At 37.6% G+C, this 18,860-nt stretch overlaps 2 protein-coding genes across 3 annotated transcripts; one reads left to right on the top strand and one right to left on the bottom strand.

Moving 5' to 3' along the window:
- Nucleotides 1-909: 909 nt before the first annotated feature.
- On the top strand, nt 910-12,122 carry LOC112295325 (structural maintenance of chromosomes protein 4). The gene is made up of 29 exons (XM_024546735.3): nt 910-1,400; nt 1,510-1,599; nt 1,949-2,050; nt 2,201-2,377; nt 2,837-2,967; nt 3,212-3,290; nt 3,510-3,667; nt 4,209-4,284; nt 4,409-4,537; nt 4,857-5,001; nt 5,171-5,301; nt 5,523-5,675; nt 5,859-6,048; nt 6,132-6,265; nt 6,500-6,658; nt 6,887-7,195; nt 7,345-7,521; nt 7,653-7,736; nt 8,011-8,220; nt 8,464-8,553; nt 8,713-8,834; nt 9,116-9,265; nt 9,416-9,523; nt 9,775-9,835; nt 10,141-10,275; nt 10,496-10,583; nt 10,787-10,859; nt 11,244-11,359; nt 11,733-12,122. Exons 1-29 carry the CDS (start codon nt 1,263-1,265, stop codon nt 11,792-11,794), a joined length of 3,777 nt encoding a protein of 1,258 aa, XP_024402503.1. The 5' UTR covers nt 910-1,262; the 3' UTR covers nt 11,795-12,122.
- Nucleotides 12,123-12,644: 522 nt separating this feature from the next.
- On the bottom strand, nt 12,645-14,834 carry LOC112295326 (uncharacterized). Of its 2 annotated transcripts, none has more exons than XM_024546736.3 (5): nt 14,432-14,834; nt 14,041-14,287; nt 13,459-13,600; nt 13,222-13,307; nt 12,645-13,101 (listed from the first exon to the last, which is right to left on the bottom strand). In XM_024546736.3, the coding sequence occupies exons 1-5, from the start codon at nt 14,476-14,478 to the stop codon at nt 12,832-12,834; spliced, it is 792 nt and encodes a 263-aa protein (XP_024402504.1). In that variant the 5' UTR covers nt 14,479-14,834; the 3' UTR covers nt 12,645-12,831. The 2 variants fall into 2 exon arrangements, with proteins under 2 accessions (XP_024402504.1, XP_024402505.1); XM_024546737.3 differs by having other exon boundaries at nt 14,743-14,834.
- Nucleotides 14,835-18,860: the final 4,026 nt, after the last annotated feature.

Here is an 18,860-nt window from a genome sequence, read left to right as displayed (position 1 = left end):
CTCTTTTTCATATATATATATATATATATATATATATAAAACCAAAGACAATATGTTTAAACATATATATATATATATATATTTAAACATATATATATGTTATAAACCAACGACAATATTTCAGAATATATTTTTTGAAATTCACATTGCAATTTATCCAATAATTTAGGTATCTTTCACTATCAATTTCAAAAACATCTAATTACTCAATGATCATACTTGTATAAGATATTTCAATATTTATTACATGAAATTATACTTTAAAAACCCGTCAAAAGAGTTATAAATCATGCATATCATCCAAATACTTGTTAGTACAACATAAATGAGTTTATTCATATCCATAAACTAATAGTTAACACATATCGATGATAGCCACTACAATCGAAAATGAGCGCAATATTAATCCCCTAATACTCGGGACACCATCGCACTCGCTTGGCAGTTATACCTTCGGCTGCACACGCACCGTCAGTGTTTGATCACACTTGTTGGCACATTCCTGCTCCTCCAAATCCTCGCGGCAAGCACCTCGAATAAGGAAGCAGCGATGTTCGAACAAGCGTTTGAAGCTTAATGCGCAAGGAAACTAAGTTAGAAAGCCATGCTGGATGGAACTGATGGTGATGGAGAGGGCGTTGGTAAGGAGACTGAGCATGGGTTATACAACTCCAACACAAGCAAACACTCTCTCGCACATGCAGAAACTCTTGACACGATAAAAACAACAGCAGTGTAGAAAGTGAGCGAAGATAGGGCCCCAGGACAAGACGAATGGATGGGATAAGGATGAAAGTATCCAAATTCTGTTGATTATGCCTTTTTAATCATCCATTGGGTGGCGACATGGCGCTTGAAGCGGCAGAGCTTCCCGCGCCCGCCCGAGTTTCCTCTGCTTCCGTTCATTTTGAACTTGAAATTTCAAATTCTTGGTCCGAAATCGCAACTTCAGGGCTGCGATGAACGTGGTTTGAGCCAAACGGCACAGTATCCGAGCGGGGTTTCAGTGCAGTTGTCGCAAATTCGTTGACAACCGTCTTGTATGATTCGCCCTTTTTCTGAGCCTGAGTGTTGGTCCTTCGGGTGTGTCGGGATCGGGCCTTCCCGGAGTGTTGAGGGAAAGCTGGATTGGGGTTCGATATTCTGCGATTGTAGGGGTCCGGAAGTGTAGGAGCCTCATTGGTGCTCCATGTGCGAGGTATTTGTTAGGGATCATTGCTCGCGTTGTCCAGTTCGTGTTGAAGCAGGGGTAGTTGTTGGCCATGGGTCGGGAAGTCGAGATTGCGGGGCATAATCCGTCGCCCGGGGGACGAGGGAAACCCCGGCTGTTCATTAAGAAAATGGTTTTGGAGAATTTTAAGTCGTATGCTGGGAAGCAGTATATTGGGCCTTTTCATAAGGTACGAGCCGTGCTAATATCATCGTTATCTTATCGAATTGCTATGTATGTGAGAGAATTGGTGTCGTGGTGTCAGTAAGCAGCTTGACAGTCTGTTTTTGAATCTGCAGTGTTTCTCAGCTGTGGTTGGGCCAAATGGTAGCGGGAAGAGCAACGTGATTGATGCCATGCTCTTTGTTTTCGGCAAGCGAGCCAAACAGGTGCTGCTTCCTGGCGTTTGCTTGATCCGTATTTTGCTGTTGTCTGATCGTCTCATTCGAACTATACTCTACCTTCTGGTGTTTGAAAATGGTTTAATGTTAACACGCAGTGTAACTTGCACCGTTAAGAAGCCCATTCACTTGATTTTTCTGACATCCCTCATTGCGATTCAATTTTCCCATTTCAGTAGTAACTCTCTCGTCCGCCACATTTTACGAACAGATTCTGAACTCGTTAAGGCTGCTTGCTAGGTTTTGGCACGAAGCATTCGATTATTATCATTCGATTATGGAGTACTGTCATGTCGAATTTTATGAATCTCATGATACGCTGGCTGTCGTCCTTCAGATGAGGCTAAACAAGGTGTCAGAGCTCATTCACAACTCCACAAACCATCAGAATCTTGATAAGGCTTCCGTGTCAGTTCACTTTCAGGAAATTATTGATCTGGTAATAGTCACATTTCTCTTACTCAGTTTTCATGCCAAGTACAACTTTTGTGTAAGTAACAAGCTTGCATGATTGAGTTCATTTTTCTATTTTCTGATGGCTTATCCTGGCATTGGGATTGTTAAGAAGCGCCTTGTTATTTTCGCACAGGAGAATGACAATTACGAGGTCGTGCCGGACTCAGACTTTGTGCTCACAAGAGTTGCATTTCGTGATAACTCATCCAAGTACTACCTAGATAGTCGGATGAGCACGTTCACTGAAGTCACTCAGATCTTGATGGCCAAAGGAGTCGACCTTGAGCATAACCGTTTCCTTATCTTACAGGTCAGGCTTCACTTCAACTATTAAACTGCTGATGAGACTTAGAAGCTCATCAGCGCTTAATTTTATCGATGCTTCATTGCTGAATTGGGATGAACGACCTACATACTGTGGTTACGATTTGATAATAATGTTTTTGAAATTACCTTTTCGTAGAGAATATACATTATTTGTGAGTCTAGTTTAGGCGTTAATTTGAGTTTCAAGTGACTCCTGACTCCAAAGGGGAAATGCTTCTCAGCAACATTTAGCATCTGATTATATCATTTGACCCCAATGAACTAACTAACCTGTTTTTTTCCTTCGGTTAGCTAACCATACTAGAGGCATGAGATCAGTGTTTTGCCAATTTGTTTTTGTTTGCTGTTGGAACGTATTTTCTTCTAAATTTTATCGTGCAATGCAAAAGTGAGAATTGGAAGAGAAGATCAATTTATAGTATCTGTTGCTTTTTCTCTGCAGGGTGAGGTGGAACAAATCTCTTTGATGAAACCCAAGGCACAAACTCCACATGATGAAGGTTTCCTTGAGTACCTTGAGGACATCATTGGCTCCAACAAATATGTGGAGCGGATTGACGCATCTAGCAAGCAGTAAGCCAGCTTCGTGAAATGATCCTATCGCCACCTTAACCCCAGCTCTAAGTTTTTTCACAATTACTTTTCATGATAGTTTCCGTATTAGTTACATGGCCTAAATGGTGATATTAATGCTGTTGATGCGAACAAATGTGACCTTGCACGTGAATATTTCAAGGCATTTTTACTCCACGATTACTACGGCTGTCTGAAGTGGAGTTTATTGCTCTTTTTCATGGATGTGTTTGGTGTGTTCTAGGTTGGAAGAGTTAACGGAGAAAAAAGACAGCATGGTACAGCGAGTAAAAGTTGCGGAAAAAGAAAAAGGCGGTCTTGAGGTGTGCTCCATCTATTAATCGGGCTATTTTTAAGTTTTTATGGGTCGTGAGAGTGTACTTAAAGATCTACATCACAGTGGACCTGTGGAAGCATTGAGGATCGTAGTGTCTACCTACGCTCTCGGCACTGCGTTATCAACCTGTGTATATTTGGTGAAAAAATTTCCCTTCAGGGCAGGGTAATCACTTGAGCTTGTACTAATGCTGGTATGGTGATAGGGTGCCAAAAACGAAGCGGAACAGTATATGTTGAAGGAAGCAGAATTAATAAAGTGGAAGAGACATGCTGCGGGGCTCACACTTAAGGAAGCTGATGCGGAAGCTGAGGAACTGAAAAAGAAAGTAACCGAACTGGAAAATGCTCTGAAACAAGAACGGTACAGTTCTTAAATCTCATCTCCGAAGTCGCGGATATTTTATTTTATTTTATTTGTTTATTTTTTTGTCTATCTCACCTACATGGTGACTCATTCAAGCGAACAGCCTTGTAATATTGATTGCCTTTGGAGCTGTGTATTTTAATCCATCCTTCGTAGCTGCAGTTGCTTAGGCAAAAAGTCATTGCAGCATTTGTTTACAGTCAGGGAAGTTGAAGAAATAATCGAAAAGTTATCGAAATAAGTAGAATGTCTTGTCTTGCCTTGATGCCGATGTGAAGTTATTGTCTAATGCCATAGAGGAGTAGATAGTAGCCCACTTTGTAATTCTGGAATGAAAAACTTAAGTTAGTGAGTGTATTTAAGACGCTTTTCTGTTGCACTCGATGTATGCGCCTTCTTAAAGCGTGGGATTTCTTGCTTCGATTATCATTTTTTTTGTTTATCCAAACGTAGCCAGGTCTAAATAAAGAGGATATACAACAGATGTTAATTTGTAGCCTAATTCTGATTCGCGCGATCGTTATCAACTTTTGAGCAGTGAAACATATGCTTCGCATTCCGCTGAGATTAAGGAGTTGGAGATGAAGTTAAAGAAACAGACGAAACATCATGAGGTTCGCAGACCATGTTTTCAAATAACTCTAGTCCAATTAATATGAATTTGCAGATTCTGAGTATTTTTACCATTTCAATGAGATAATATGGCTGATCTGACTGTTGTTTTGTGCTGAACTGTAGGGAATTGAGGGAGATCTGAAAAGCTGTTCGGATCAATTTAAAAGCTTTGAGCGTCAAGATCTCAAGTACCAAGAGGATCTCAAGCACGTCAAACAGAAGCTAAAGAAGTTGGAAGACAAAATTGTCAAGGTGATTCCTGAAATACGTTCTGGTGTTTCGTTTGAGTAACATCGACTTCTTTGTGGAGATCCTTTGACTTTGACCAGTAGTTTTGAGGATGATTTGTAATGTCTATTTTAAGTTCATGTTTTAGAATGTCATATGTTTCTCAATTCTGTGAAAACACTTTTATTATTCTGTGAGTTGGGTTGTTTTTTTATGGCCTTAACTTTGGTGTGTTTCTCATTATTGCACTCAGGGTCTTGAGTGCTTTCAATGATGCAATTTCTTGGGAGATATTTGTAGGATAAGATTATTCAAAAACAAACAAATCTCTCTTGTGCATCAGGATACTGCTAAGATTGAAGAAGTAGAGAAGGAGACTGCAGAGTCTACTGTGCTGATTCCCAAGATGGAGGCTGAAGTTGCCCGACTCACTGAACAGCTTGGAGAGGAAGAGAAAACTCTTGAAGCATTGCAGGAAGGTTGCAAAGGTATGCGTTAGAACTTAGCTTACTCATATCCTGTATAACACGCTTTAATACAACATCATGAAACTTTTAATGTCTGATTCATATCCAGAGACCTATTTCTGCATGGCACTGCATATCATAGTTTTCGGGCATAAAATTTCTGAAAAGATATTCGGTACATTTGGCATAGGTGAGATAGAAATGTATCATAAGCTACTCAACACTGCTCGGCTGGAGCTTGAACCTTGGGAGAAGCACATTATTGAATGCGAAAGCAAGATTGGTGTCACCAGCGCGGCTAGCAAACTCCTAAAAGACAAAGTGAGTATATTCAAGTCAAAAGTTCTTCTAAACTGGCAAATTTATTCGAGCATAGCGGATAGGTGTGAATAGTCTTCGATTGAGTATGTCGCTACTCGAAGACTGCTCCGTTTTGTCACGTCTTGATTTTCCGGAATGATATGTCTGGTAATATATCCAACGGAATAAACCACACTATCTTGAGCACTTTGTGATTTTGAATCATGTGCATTATTTTTCAGCACGAGGCAGGGAGGAAAGCATATGACGCCGCTGTGGAAAAAATTCAAGAAACTAAACTTGAAATCAACAAGAAAGAGGATGATCTAGTTCGTCTTATGACCGAGCTTGCCCGCTTTCAAACAAGCTTAAACACCGCCAAAGAGGAAGAACAGGTGATAATTCAAGAGTTAAAGAAATTGTCATTATTATGTTCCTTTGTTCTGTCAGAATGTCTAGCCTCTCAGTATCGTATTTGGAAATCATGCTACTTGTTTCGCCATGTTGGGTTCACAATCCACAGTTTGCGATTGAAAGTTCATGAAAGGTAGTTTACCCGAGTCGTTGTGATCTGACAGGTAGCCAGCAAGGCTGAGGAGTCGTTACAAGCACAGGAGCAAGCACTCCAACAGAAAGTGGGGGAGATGCGTGCAGTAGTAGACACAGAAAAGAACCAGGGTTCAGTTGTGAAGGCCATTCTTCAAGCCAGAGAGTCAGGTCAAATACAAGGAATACACGGTCGACTTGGAGATTTAGGCGCAATCGACGGTAAGTAACATAACCTCTTGTTTGTAAATTTGATTCTTGTAAACCACATCAGTAGTGCTTTAATATGCTTAACATGTGTGCAGCAAAGTATGACGTCGCAATTTCCACCGCTTGTGGAGGATTGGATTTTATAGTCGTTGAGACTACGAACTCGGCTCAAGCTTGTGTGGAGCTGTTGAGAACCAAGCAGCTGGGTGTTGCCACCTTTCTCATTCTTGTGAGCTGGATACGAATTTAAACCTTATGCTTTTACTGGTTTCAGTTGTATTGATTTTATATGCACTAATGGATAAGGAAGTAACAACTTTCAGTTACACATTTCCTGATTATAAGTCTTAGATGGTGCAATAGAAGAAATCTCATTTTAGTATGGTGTGCTTGTATATTTTGGATCACGTGCTCATTCTTGGATTCGGAAGCCTTGTACCAACCCATAGTTGTATGACTACAGGACAAACAAAGTGGTCTCATTCAAAGGATGAATCAAGAAGTTGTTACTCCAGAGAATGTTCCTCGCTTGTTTGATTTGGTCACTGTCCGAGATGAACGCCTGCGTCTTGCCTTCTACTCGCAGCTTGGCAATACTGTGGTCGCCAAAAATCTCGATCAGGTTTGTTCTATAATATTGAAACAGCGGTAATGGCACACATTTGGTCTGCATTCGGGATCCCTAAAAAGGGATTTGATATGTACTCTGCTCGGCTTTATGTAATTATATGTTACTGTTTTTTACTCTATTATCAGGTATGCATGTAAGACGAGAGTGACCTCCCTATACCTGTTCGTGCGAAAAAGTACACACTCTGGGGGTTTCTAACGTTTATGTTGTTAAAATTAGGCTACAAGAATAGCTTATGGCCCAGCTGTCGAATTTCGAAGAGTGGTTTCTCTCGATGGAGCAGTTTTCGAAAAATCTGGAACAATGAGTGGAGGTGGTGGCAAGCCCAGGGGCGGTCGGATGGGAACTGCTATAAAGGATTCTACTGTGTCTCGTGAAAGTATGGCAAGTGCCGAGAAAGATCTTGAGGATGTAAGGGCAGAGCTATCGGCTACCCGCCAACGAGTTTCTGAGGCTGCACAACAACATCAGTCAGCTCTGAAGTCTGTGTCTCAGCTCGAATTGGATATTGCTAAGATCAAAATGGAGGTAAGCATGCTCATTAATATCATGCATAGTTCGGTTTACGTGCATCTGAGATGCATTTTTCTCTTTCTGAAAGTAGGATATGATGTAGTTTGCCTCTTTAATAACCTATTTGAATTTATACGCTGAGAATGACGTCTGTACTTGAGCAGCTGGAAGCCCTGAAAGGTCAACAGAGTGATATAAGCAAGCAACTCGAGGCTTTGAAGACTGATGCAGTGCCTAACAAGGAAGAGCTCGACGAGATCCAGACCCTTGATGAGGAGGTAGCTCAAGGAGAATCACTTCTTGCTGACCTGAATAAGAAGTCGAGTAAACTAAGAGCCAAGGTACAATTCTATTTAGCGCTTTTGGTTATCCTCTAGAGGTTGCCAAACTATGTGAATATCACTGAAAGCGTGAAAACCATCCTATATTGCAGTAACATTAGAGGGTTGTACGTGTGTTGAATTTTCCGCAGTCTCAAGACCTACAAAACAAAATGGAAAATGCTGGAGGAGATGAGTTGAAGCAAAAGAAAGCATTGGTCGGAAAACTTCAGACGGTACTGCAATTTATGCCACCTTCTCGTATTTTTCTCTTCTTACTCTGTTTTTTTTTTTTCATGTACTGAAGCCATTGTTTACCTTGTAGATTTGGAACTTTCTTTTATATCATTATCTTTTCTTTCCTTCGAATTTTGAACCGTATTTGTTGTTGTGTTGGTATGACAATCGTACATGGAGGTCTAGTTTTTGGATGATGAACTTGTATGATATGAAGATCGCATGGATTGTCGAAGAGGCCTTGTATCTGACATGATTGATCATGTGGTTCAGGATATCAACAAAACAAGTACTGAAATCAACAAGAGGCAGGTCCTAATATCGACTAGTAGTAAAACCATTGAGAAGCTCAGAAAATCAATCGAAGATAGCATCAAGGACAAAGAAAAGTTTATCCAAGATAAGGAGGCTATACAAGGCGAATTCAAGAACGTTGAAGCTAAGGCTTTTGTGATTCAAGAGAAGTTTACCCAACTGCAAGAGGTGTGTGTGGGATTTAGGGCTGTGCTTTTTGTGCTTTCTGCCACCAGCTTATGCGCCGGTGCATCTCTTCCCCTTGCGAACTCTTTACATCGTAAAAGTTCCCAGTTGGCATGCGAATCTGGTAAAGAGTATGAAAGCATCGTTTTCTTGGAAGATATTTCGCATGGATCATTTCCAGCCTAAGTCCAAGAAGTGTTTTCTGTCATGAATCTGAAGCAACTAAATAGGTGCATATTTTTCCAGGCTCTTTCCAAAGACACCGTGGAACTAGAAGTGATTAAGAAGAAGTATATGGAGCGCCAAAAGGTCATCAATGAATTGCGGGCAGTGGAGGTATGCAAGCTACATTTTGATATTTTAGCCCAGATTCGGAACACCATCGACGTTATACATTATATTGAATCTCAGAGTTTGATGGTTAGTCGCCTTGTCAGAAATTTCTTCATGTATCATTGTCTTATTGAAGCCTTGCATTTGGTTTTCTGAGTACAGTTAGATGCTGAGTTCAAGCTCAAGGACATCAAAGAAACAGCTCGATTGTGGGAAGGAAAGGCTGAGGCTCTCAAAAGGGAATACAAGGAGTTAAGCAAAAAGTTGCAGGATCAAATTGAACAGTCAGTTCCAATCCTTCCCTGTGCTTGCTTCATCTTCTAACCTTTTGTAAAATCCAATATGATGTAGAAACCGGACCCTGGTGAAATGGGGAGGTTTCAATAGCTTTGTATAAATGGGCGGTGCATTAATTAAGCTGATCACCATGCTTTGCCGTTTTATTTTATCCTTTTCACGCTCACTTGGGATGGAACAAGACAATGCCATAGGATTAAACCGATTTATCGATAACCGTAACCCTTGACGTTGGAGTGAAATGCTGATGCATTTGTTTACAATGCAGAGTACAAAAAGAAGGCATTGACCTGGCGCTTTTAGAAGTGTCTATCAAAGAGCCTTCTTCAGAGATCAGCCTAGCACGTGCTAAGGAAAGCGTCAAAGTACTTGAAGGAGAAATCAAGAACATGCAGCCAAGTTTGGATTCGATTGCAGAGTAAGTCCTCTCTAAGATATGGCGTGTCCCCCGTACGCGGACACAGCACTAGACACATTGTCTGGCTATCATATCAGAATCTCAGACTTCATTTAGAATTGTTGTAAGAGTGGTAGTTAATGACAGTTGCGTCGTTTATAATGACTCTAGGTACCGTCGAAAGGCCGCCATGTATGATGAAAGAATACGTGAGCTCAACCAGGTTTCCGAAGCTGCAGCTGAGATAAAAAAGAGTCACGACGACTTACGAAAGAGAAGGTTCGTCTTCAGTAAATGAGTCCTACTCACAATAGTCTTTGCTTCTTCTGTTCACTGAGTCGCTTTCGTTAGCTATACTAGACAATTTCAATCTCTATGCGTAATGGAGCAAACACAATTGATCTAATCACATTTAAATCTTTTAACTGAATTTCGCTTGAGACTTTCAATTGAAGGAAGCCTGTCCAGGTTAGCACCCCAAGACTGTTAGATCTAAAGAGCTTGATATTTCTTGTGTTGACCTACAACAGGTTAGACGAATTCATGGGAGGTTTCAATTCCATCTCGATGAAACTGAAGGAGATGTATCAGGTTCGTTTTATTTACAATCGAAGCAGTCTCACCATTATCATGTTAGTCGTAAATGTTTTAGTCGTGCATCTAACTATATTTAATTTATCTTGTACTTCAAGTTTTAAGTTCGCCACTCGTTGGAACTAATAGAAATCACGTTGGTGGTTAGAACTCGTTTCTTATAGCTAATCATGTATCCTTCTGTTTCTCTGAAGCTGCAGACATTCTGATTAGATCCAGTCTTTTCAAAGGTAAACTAACATAGACGTTCCTATGTTTTCATGATGTTTAATTGACGGAATTTGGTCATTTGAATTGCTCAGATGATAACTCTAGGAGGTGACGCAGAGCTTGAGCTCGTGGACTCCTTAGATCCATTTGCAGAGGGTGTTGTGTTCACTGTCAGGCCGCCGAAGAAAAGCTGGAAAGCCATAGCCAATTTGTCCGGAGGCGAAAAGGTTCAATTAGTTTCGATCATTTATGATTGTCTAAGACTTGTCCAATTATTCTCAGCAAATATGTGATGAGAACTATGGACTTATGTTGAATTGAGGGCATGATCATTTGCGAGCATGTAGGTACCCGCAAATTTGTGAATCCTTCAATCTCTGATACTCAATTATGTGAGTCTCTGCCTAGCATTGACGTGTCTGACGGTGAATGTTTTGGATGATACAGACCTTAAGCTCGTTAGCCCTTGTGTTCGCCCTTCATCATTACAAGCCAACTCCTCTTTATGTTATGGATGAGATCGACGCAGCTCTGGGTACGTTCACTTAACATGCTTTGAGTTTTCCCAACCATGTTTTTCCCCCTTCGAGACTATTGAATCTAATGCGTTTGTATTTTTAGGTCACTTTTATATGTCGATGCCAGAGAAGAAAGATTCAGTGACTTTGTTAAAAAATTGAGTTGATTTAAAATGCATTGATATTTCACTAAATACTCGGAGTTGGTTACTGCTTGCAGATTTCAAAAATGTGTCAATCGTAGGACATTATATTAAGGAGCGAACGAAAGATGCCCAATTTGTTATAATCAGGTTAGCTCTTCATGTCACCATAATTTTACTCTCTCTATCTGAATAATGGAGGAATTGAATAGAGTAGCATACAAAGCTTCTACGTAGGCAATTCAGACATTAATTATGTAAGTTAAATTACTCATGTTTCTGAAGTCTACATCAATTCACATCACTGGAAAAGTTCTGGCCTGGAATATCTAGAGTGGCAATATTATCAGTTTCCCAGAGTGGTTACTCTTGACTACGTTATCATGGGCGCTACCATACATGGAGACTACTCCCCGCTCCTGCCCTGTGTATCCGGACTTGGAGCTGCTTTTTTGTGATGCACTTTTGCACGGTCTATTGTAGAAAAATCTGGTAATAGTTCTAATCGATCAGTCACTGGGGATTGATTTTCAGCTTGCGAAACAACATGTTCGAGCTAGCGGATTACCTGATAGGTATCTACAAGACTGACAACTGCACTAAGAGCATTACGATCAACCCTCACAGTTTCTTGGTCCCAGTGACCTCTGGTAAGTCCGACACTTTGTTGGTTCCAACACATACGCTTCCATGTCTTTCTGAATCTTTACAGCGGTCCATATCACGTTATGTTATGTCTTTATGCTGCGATACTTCCGACTTGGGCTTCAATCATTATAGCTTATAGGATTGTTCAACAAGAGTCACTGTTGACCATAGCATACTGGACTGAACAACTTCGTACTTTGATAACTTGTTAAGTATATTCTGAGCTCATGCGTCGCTGTTTATCCGTCTCAAACTTCCAGGAAGTAAAATCATGTGTTGATTTTTGTCTCATGCTTACCCACCAGTGTGTCCACGTCATTACAAGTCCACACACATCCCTTATGTACTTACCTTGACGCTGCTGTTCTTGCTCAGATGAAAAACGAGAGACCCAATCACCCGAAAATTCAGCTGGAGAAGTAATGAGCCCCTGCTAGACCTTCCCCAATCATAGCGGGAAAACGTGTACGTTAGCGCATGTTTGTCCTTCTGACTAGGATCGTGTGTCACACCTTCGATTGCAAGGTTGGTCTTTGTATGGAGTTAAGAGTTAAAATAGTTAAGACCAACCTAGCTATGAGTGGTTGGAGTGAAATAGTTCAGCGTTGCGCTAGGGAATACTAATGTTTAGGATCTCCGTCTATGTCTTGTAGACATTCTAAATGTAATTTAGCAGTATATTGGAATGACAGCATCCTCTGGACATGAGAAAGTACTAATGTTTTCTAAACACTAGATGTAAATGGGAATATGTTCTTGTCTTAAGCAACCTAGTTCATTGATATGATGTGTGTATATTTGAGCGTAATGTAATTGAAGAATGATAGTTTTAGAGTAATGGACTTTGGTATTATCGATGTGAAAATATAATCAAGTTGTAAATATTTTATTTTTAGGAAATGAAGTATTTTCATTTCTAACGATTTGAAAGGATTAATATTGACTATGATTGTAGACATCCGGTTATATTCTTACGATGGTACATAATATTTGTATAGGATAGATAGTTTTTGTTTTGACTATGATGAAACATATATTTGAGGGTCATAAGTTAAAGAAAACATTCATGAAGCAGAATTTTGTTCTTACAGGTGCTAATGGGCACTTAAAAGGTTTTTGAGTAAGTGAGTTACATATAACTTTTCACTGGCAGTTGCTTCGAAAGCAAGTGAAAATGGAAGTGTAGATAATGTATGCAAATGGCCGTTTTTGATGCTGATAGCGTGTTTTAGAAAGACAGTTTAGATTCAAAGTAGAGGTAGGAATGGATGCCATCGAACGAGAATATTGTTTTGGTAGTTTGTATCCGTTGAAGTTTATTCAAGAGGGGATGAGTGTGTAACGGAGTACACATGATTCGAGCGTTTACTCATGTTTCTACCAGATTTTGGTAGTGTACATGGGATATAACTGGAAGTATAATTACCTCCTCTTCGGGTTGTTGGCCCAAGCAGTAATCGTGTGCAATGTACAACTAATTTAGAGACTTCGGCACTCCACGACGTTGGCGTATTCCTGTAGATGCCTCTTCTTCCTGAATCTCAGACTGGTAGTCAAGAATCTCTGATGCGTTTGATGAGGTGTTTGCCACAGGCTCAAAATTTGATGGCGGCTGCTTTCCAGCCTTGGCTTTCACATTAGCTCTCAGTTGCTGTCTTTTCTCCGCCATCTGTGCCCGGGTGATAAAAAGGATAGTCTCTACGAACATCCCGGCGATAAGACCAAATACCCCTCCCACTGCATGCTGCACAAATTCATCCAATGTTTAGATAGCCGTACCGATATCTTAGGAAAAAACTATTTCGGGATCCATGAGAGAAACAAGCGGATGAACTGCGAGAATTGGTAAGGATCAGAAACCCACCATTGGTGGTGATTCCGGAAACTGTGACCGAACAATTGCGTATCCAAACATGTAGCCTGTGAACATGATGAACAACACGTGTATCCCTGGAAAAATGAAATTAAGCAGTAAATTTCAAAGGAAAGACTCAACGTGCTTGGGGCATCCCGCACTTACATACAACACGTAGCAGCATGAGAATGACAGTAGGTGTGGAGATAATGTAAATTAAAATGGAAGACAGCGAGATGCAATTACCAAATCCAAGAGAATTTTTGTACGAGGAAAAGTACTCTCGATCATCATCGGCACTCTTAGTTACATCCTTCACAAGTTCTTTATAAGCATTTTTATCAGCGAGGTCTTGAAGCTTGGCAAGGCGATCTACCAGCTCCTTCGACTGCACACAGAATCAATAGGATTAGTCACAGGAACCAAAAGAGAAAATCCAATTACCAGTACTTGCATTTCGACATGAAAGACACAGATGATGACATGTACATTGGAAAAAGGACATGTAAAGAGCGACTAAGATACTCTTTAAATTGTCACTTTCTGCCATGAACCTGAGATGATTGCAGAGAGATGCCAGCAAGGATGAACCTTGTGTGAAACATGACAAACCAAAAGCGACACATCGATACATGACACTTACAGACATCAGGGACCGTCAGTTCATCGTTGTGTGTTGATTTCTCAACATGTGATGTCTCACATCAGCATTGCAGAACTTATCTTCATCATCGGAACCCTGATTCTACCCATTCCTTAACAGAACGGACTCGAATCGAGAGAATTTGCAACACAGCTTACGACAGTAGGAATTTCCAGTATGGATACCTTCTCTCGTGGCTTTGGACTCTCGAGCACAAATGAGCTGCCTGCAAGCACTTGGTGAAAGGGAACGCCGTATCCGGGAGTAAGTTGAGCCCATGTATCCCGGATAATTGGATATGGCACACTAGGGGCGTCCAAGTAAAGCAGAGCTGCATCTCGCAGATCTACTGATATCTTCTCGGAAGATGCAGCGTTGGAAAGCAGGGACTTGATATTGGGGCACGAGTGCAGCACAAGTCCAGTTGCTGTGCTGTAACCAAACAAACACGTTACGCGTACATAAAGTTGAACTTCATTCGCTGGAGAACTGAATAAACAAAGGACTGTGACTCACCCACAACAATCAAAAATCTACAGAACCAAACCACTCCAAATACGATGATTTCTAACCGACCTTCCGCTTTCCAAAGCAAAAAGTCGAGAATTTCCTTCAAAGCCCATCAGATTTGAATGTGTAGTTTTATCAACACTTGCAATAAATTACATCAGCATTGCAGAATTTTCCATCGTCCTCGGGCTATCTACTGCCTCAAAACCACTGGAACTGCTCTACCGAATCCATGAAATGAATGGTATATCGACGCTAAAAGGGAGCGAGCCCTACAGCAGGGGTAACCTCATCACACAAAAAAAGTTTTAACTTGGGCAATCTCATTAGAGTAAGTAAACAGATCAACAAACAGAGCCAAGGATCGGAGAATGGACCCCATTTTCAGTCACAACCCCGCCAACGACCTACATACAGATGAGCACGATCACATAGGTGATGAGTCCGGCTCGGCTCCAAGCTTAGTAACTGCTGGAACTACGACTCCGGCTTGGGCAGCTCGAGGACTTAAGAAAGAATAATTTAGGGTTAGGGTTTCGGCAGTTGGAAAAAGAGATCGTGAACTGCAAGCCAAGGGACTGAGCGGCAAACTGGGATTCTTCGCTTCTCATGCAAATCTACGAAAACCAAGTCCCAAAAGCACTGCTTCGCAAGAGCCTACAGCTTTCGAACCCCAGTACCTCGAACCCTAAAAAGAGGACTTTTGGGTCAAGACACCGTTCTTTTCTCACTTTTTCCCACTTACTACAGGAATATTTATATGGACCCAGGTCTTTCTTAGTCTATTTTAATTGAAGCATTTCTTTTTGGGTTAACAATGTCAGAGTAGGAGTTTGAACAAGGTCTCGTTTACAGAGTGGCTTGAATTGAGTCGACGTGAGATTTGAGCAGCTGTAATTGCTGAAGGTGACGAAAACTGTCTCCCTCAGTTTCGATTTAAAAAGAGCTCAAAATGAAAGGTCAATTTTACTTATGAATGTATTGTTATTAAATTTAAATGGGTTTTATGGGTAATAAAGATCCGAAGTAAGAGTGAATAAATCAATTGATACATTGTATGATATTGTATGAAAAAGTAATATGTTACGTACATTTGTCACACTGATTTTAAGAAATATGTAATGTGTGTGTGAGTTGAATTGACAAATTCATCATTATTCAATTTGCATTCACATGGTATACAACATGGTAGGTTGTAATTAATAAGGTTGGTTATTTGGAATTCATGTATTGTAAAATTTTAGAAGCATTTTTTTCATTTAAAAATATATAATTATAATGAAAAACATACACAGTGAAATAATGACATGCCTCAACTATATAAAATGCAGTATTGGAGTTAGAATATATTAGGAAATAGTATGGGTGGTTTATCAACATAAATTCTCCAAAATTGAATTGATTAAATTCCAAATTAAACCGTTATTTATGTCATGAAAACATTCATTATATTGTTTACACTCATGCTGGCAGTTTAACATCATGCTCTGAAAGGATGTTTCCATTTGAAGGTGTGTGTCAATTGGCACACAATTTTTGTAATTTTGAATCTTATATTTTATTTTCAACACTAAGCCAAATAACTTATTCAGTAAGTAATGTTTGAAAATAGAATGTTGATACTAATTACTTCACAATGTACAGCAAAAATTATCAAAAAATTTCAACTCAAAATCTAAAAAACTTAGTAAGTGATCCACAAATAAGAGTTTCCGAACATACAACAAAAAGCTGTTCTAATATTGAACTTTTTTGTATTTATCAACATTGCAGCATTTTCTTAAGTATGATATATAAGTTTTTTGTGCAAAATCTAAATGCACTAAAAAGAAAGGTGTGTAAATTACATAATTATTAAATTCCAATACATTTTTCAATCATGATGAACCCTACCAAGTCCTGTATGATATATCACTCCATGTTTCAATAAATCACCATGAGTGACAGAATAACATAATATCATATTGTCTTGAATGTTTGCAATAATAATAATAATAATAATAAACTGAACATTTATATATATATATATATATAGATAAACATTTATGTAATTTAAAACTAGCCGGGAAAAGACTATGATTTAATCACTTTAAATCATTACCAATATACATATGTTCACACTTTATTTTATTTTTTTATTTTTGAAGTAATAGAGAATTAACAATGAAATAACAAAGTATAATTTTTGTATAAAAAATAAAAAATAAAAAATGCACCAGAATAAAAATAAATCAATTTTCTTTCAAAGAATGGTTGCACAGAATTTAGCTTTTACTTTAAATTTTAAAATTTTAAAATATAAAATTAATAGTGAAAATACACAAAGAATTGGTCTTATTGATAGAATCCAATTGAAATGTAAAGTTTTGTCTTACTAAATGTAAATATTTTTGGTGATCATCAATAACTACATGACATTAATATTAAAATATAGTTGCTACAAACTATCTGACATCAATTTAGAATCAATGTAGATTTTTGGTGCACAAAAAATAATATTTTCACATCTTTCTTTGAGCATATTTAGTATTAAACATATTGTCAACTACATCACTATCATCAAATTTCATGATAAAGATCCATATTTCATTCAAACCAAATATTTATTTACAAACATGTTATTTACTTATTTACAAATGTAGTAATTATAATCTTGTTGATGTTAGATATTATTTTGAGTATTATAGAGTTAGTATTAGGATGTCAACTGTAATACAAATTATTCATCTTTAAATAACAAATCAAATCAAGGATATGAATTCATACAAACTCGTGAAAAAAAGAAAAAAGAAAAAAAAAGGTTATTTATATAAAATTAAGAAGTATATTCTAAAAAGTATGTAAGAACTTAAGTGGTTATTACTAAGTAAAAGAAACCAAAGAATCTAATGAAACTACAATAAAGAATTGAATTGTAAATAAATATACAACAATGATAAAACTAAATATGAACTTGAAATTATCCTTGTATATTCTAATTAATGAGAAGGTCATAAGTAGGCATATCTAATATAGGACATTATCTTATTTTTCCTATATAAGGTAAATTAAAAAAATATATTAAAAATGTTATGAAGGATATTATTAGAAATAATGGAATTTAAGCATAATAAGTCAAAATAGAGAAAAGTAAAGTTTTTTCTTCTCCTAGTAAAGATGTGCAATTGCTTTCTAAAAAACAATTAATATATGACAAATAGGACAACGTCCTACATTAGAAGGTCTTGGTCATGAGGAATTGTTCATGGACAAGTATCAAAGTTTTGAAGCCCATCTATATTAATCTTGGAGGTCTAAAAACAGCTTACAAATTTAATATTATAGCAATTTGGCAAGTGCAAAATCTAAGTACATTTTATCAAAATCTAAGTAGCTTCTATCATGGTTTTTTATTTTTTATAAATTTTCATAAATACCATTTAATTAATCTATCTATATTTACCTCTATTTATTTGTAATTGTTTTAACCTACTTATGTTTATTTAGATAGAACAAATGCATATGATTAATTAATTAAAATTGGTAAATTTAGTCTATGAAACCTGAGTTTTAAATTAGTATTTAGATTTCTATTATCTATCTTAGTCCAATTATAGTTTAAATGTAGTTATATAGATAATTGCTTTATGTATTTTGTTTTATACAAAATTAGTAAAGAATTACCATCTAATTTAAATTGGAATTACTAAAGCATTGTTTTTGTACTGATTGTTCTAAGAGAAATTACTTATAAGTTATACTTTCTTCTTCTTTGAATACAAATGTATATATTAGAACTTTAAATCAAACAATAGTGCTCAAGAAGAACAAACAAGAAATCAGTACATATCTACAAGGTTTTACGTACCTATTTAACAATTTTTTTTGTTTACGACTATATTTTATACAAAAATTTGTATTATAATTTGAATTTAAAAAATATAATATATATACATTAAAAAGACATATTAAATGAAATTTAACTCTGATTGCCTGTTGTTTACTTGCTAATTGAAAAGCTATTTCTATTTTACAAAAAATTATTTTTTAATAAAAATTCCGCATTTTAAAATATTCTAAAAACAGTATCAATGAATATTGTGTTATTTACACTCTCAAGGCATGAGAAGTTATTTTATTGATGATAAAACAATATTACCATCTACTCAAAAATGCCTCAGGAGAGACTATACCTGTTATCCTATTTATTCAAGTATTATGTGTTTAGTTTTAGTTAACTCATGTATAAATATATATATAAAATTCATTGCATTTCAATGAAAATTTTGGATTTTTTAGAATTAATATTTTAATTTGTCCATGGTTAAACAAACTTTTGACACCTAACCTAAAAAACACAATTCAAAATTAATCAGGGATTTGCTACATCAAATCCTCTCTATAGTCAGCCTACATGAATCAACCCAAAAGCACCATCAGTGACTTAACTACTTAAGAATTCTAACGCCCAATCACCCACAAATATGGATGAAACAAATTCATTTCAACGAATTAG

This window comes from Physcomitrium patens, chromosome 18 (assembly GCF_059467195.1).
Source record: "Physcomitrium patens ecotype Gransden chromosome 18, ASM5946719v1, whole genome shotgun sequence".
Taxonomy (NCBI): Eukaryota; Viridiplantae; Streptophyta; class Bryopsida; order Funariales; family Funariaceae; genus Physcomitrium; species Physcomitrium patens.
Note: the sequence above shows the minus strand (reverse complement) of the source record. Positions and strands in the feature narration are given on the sequence as shown.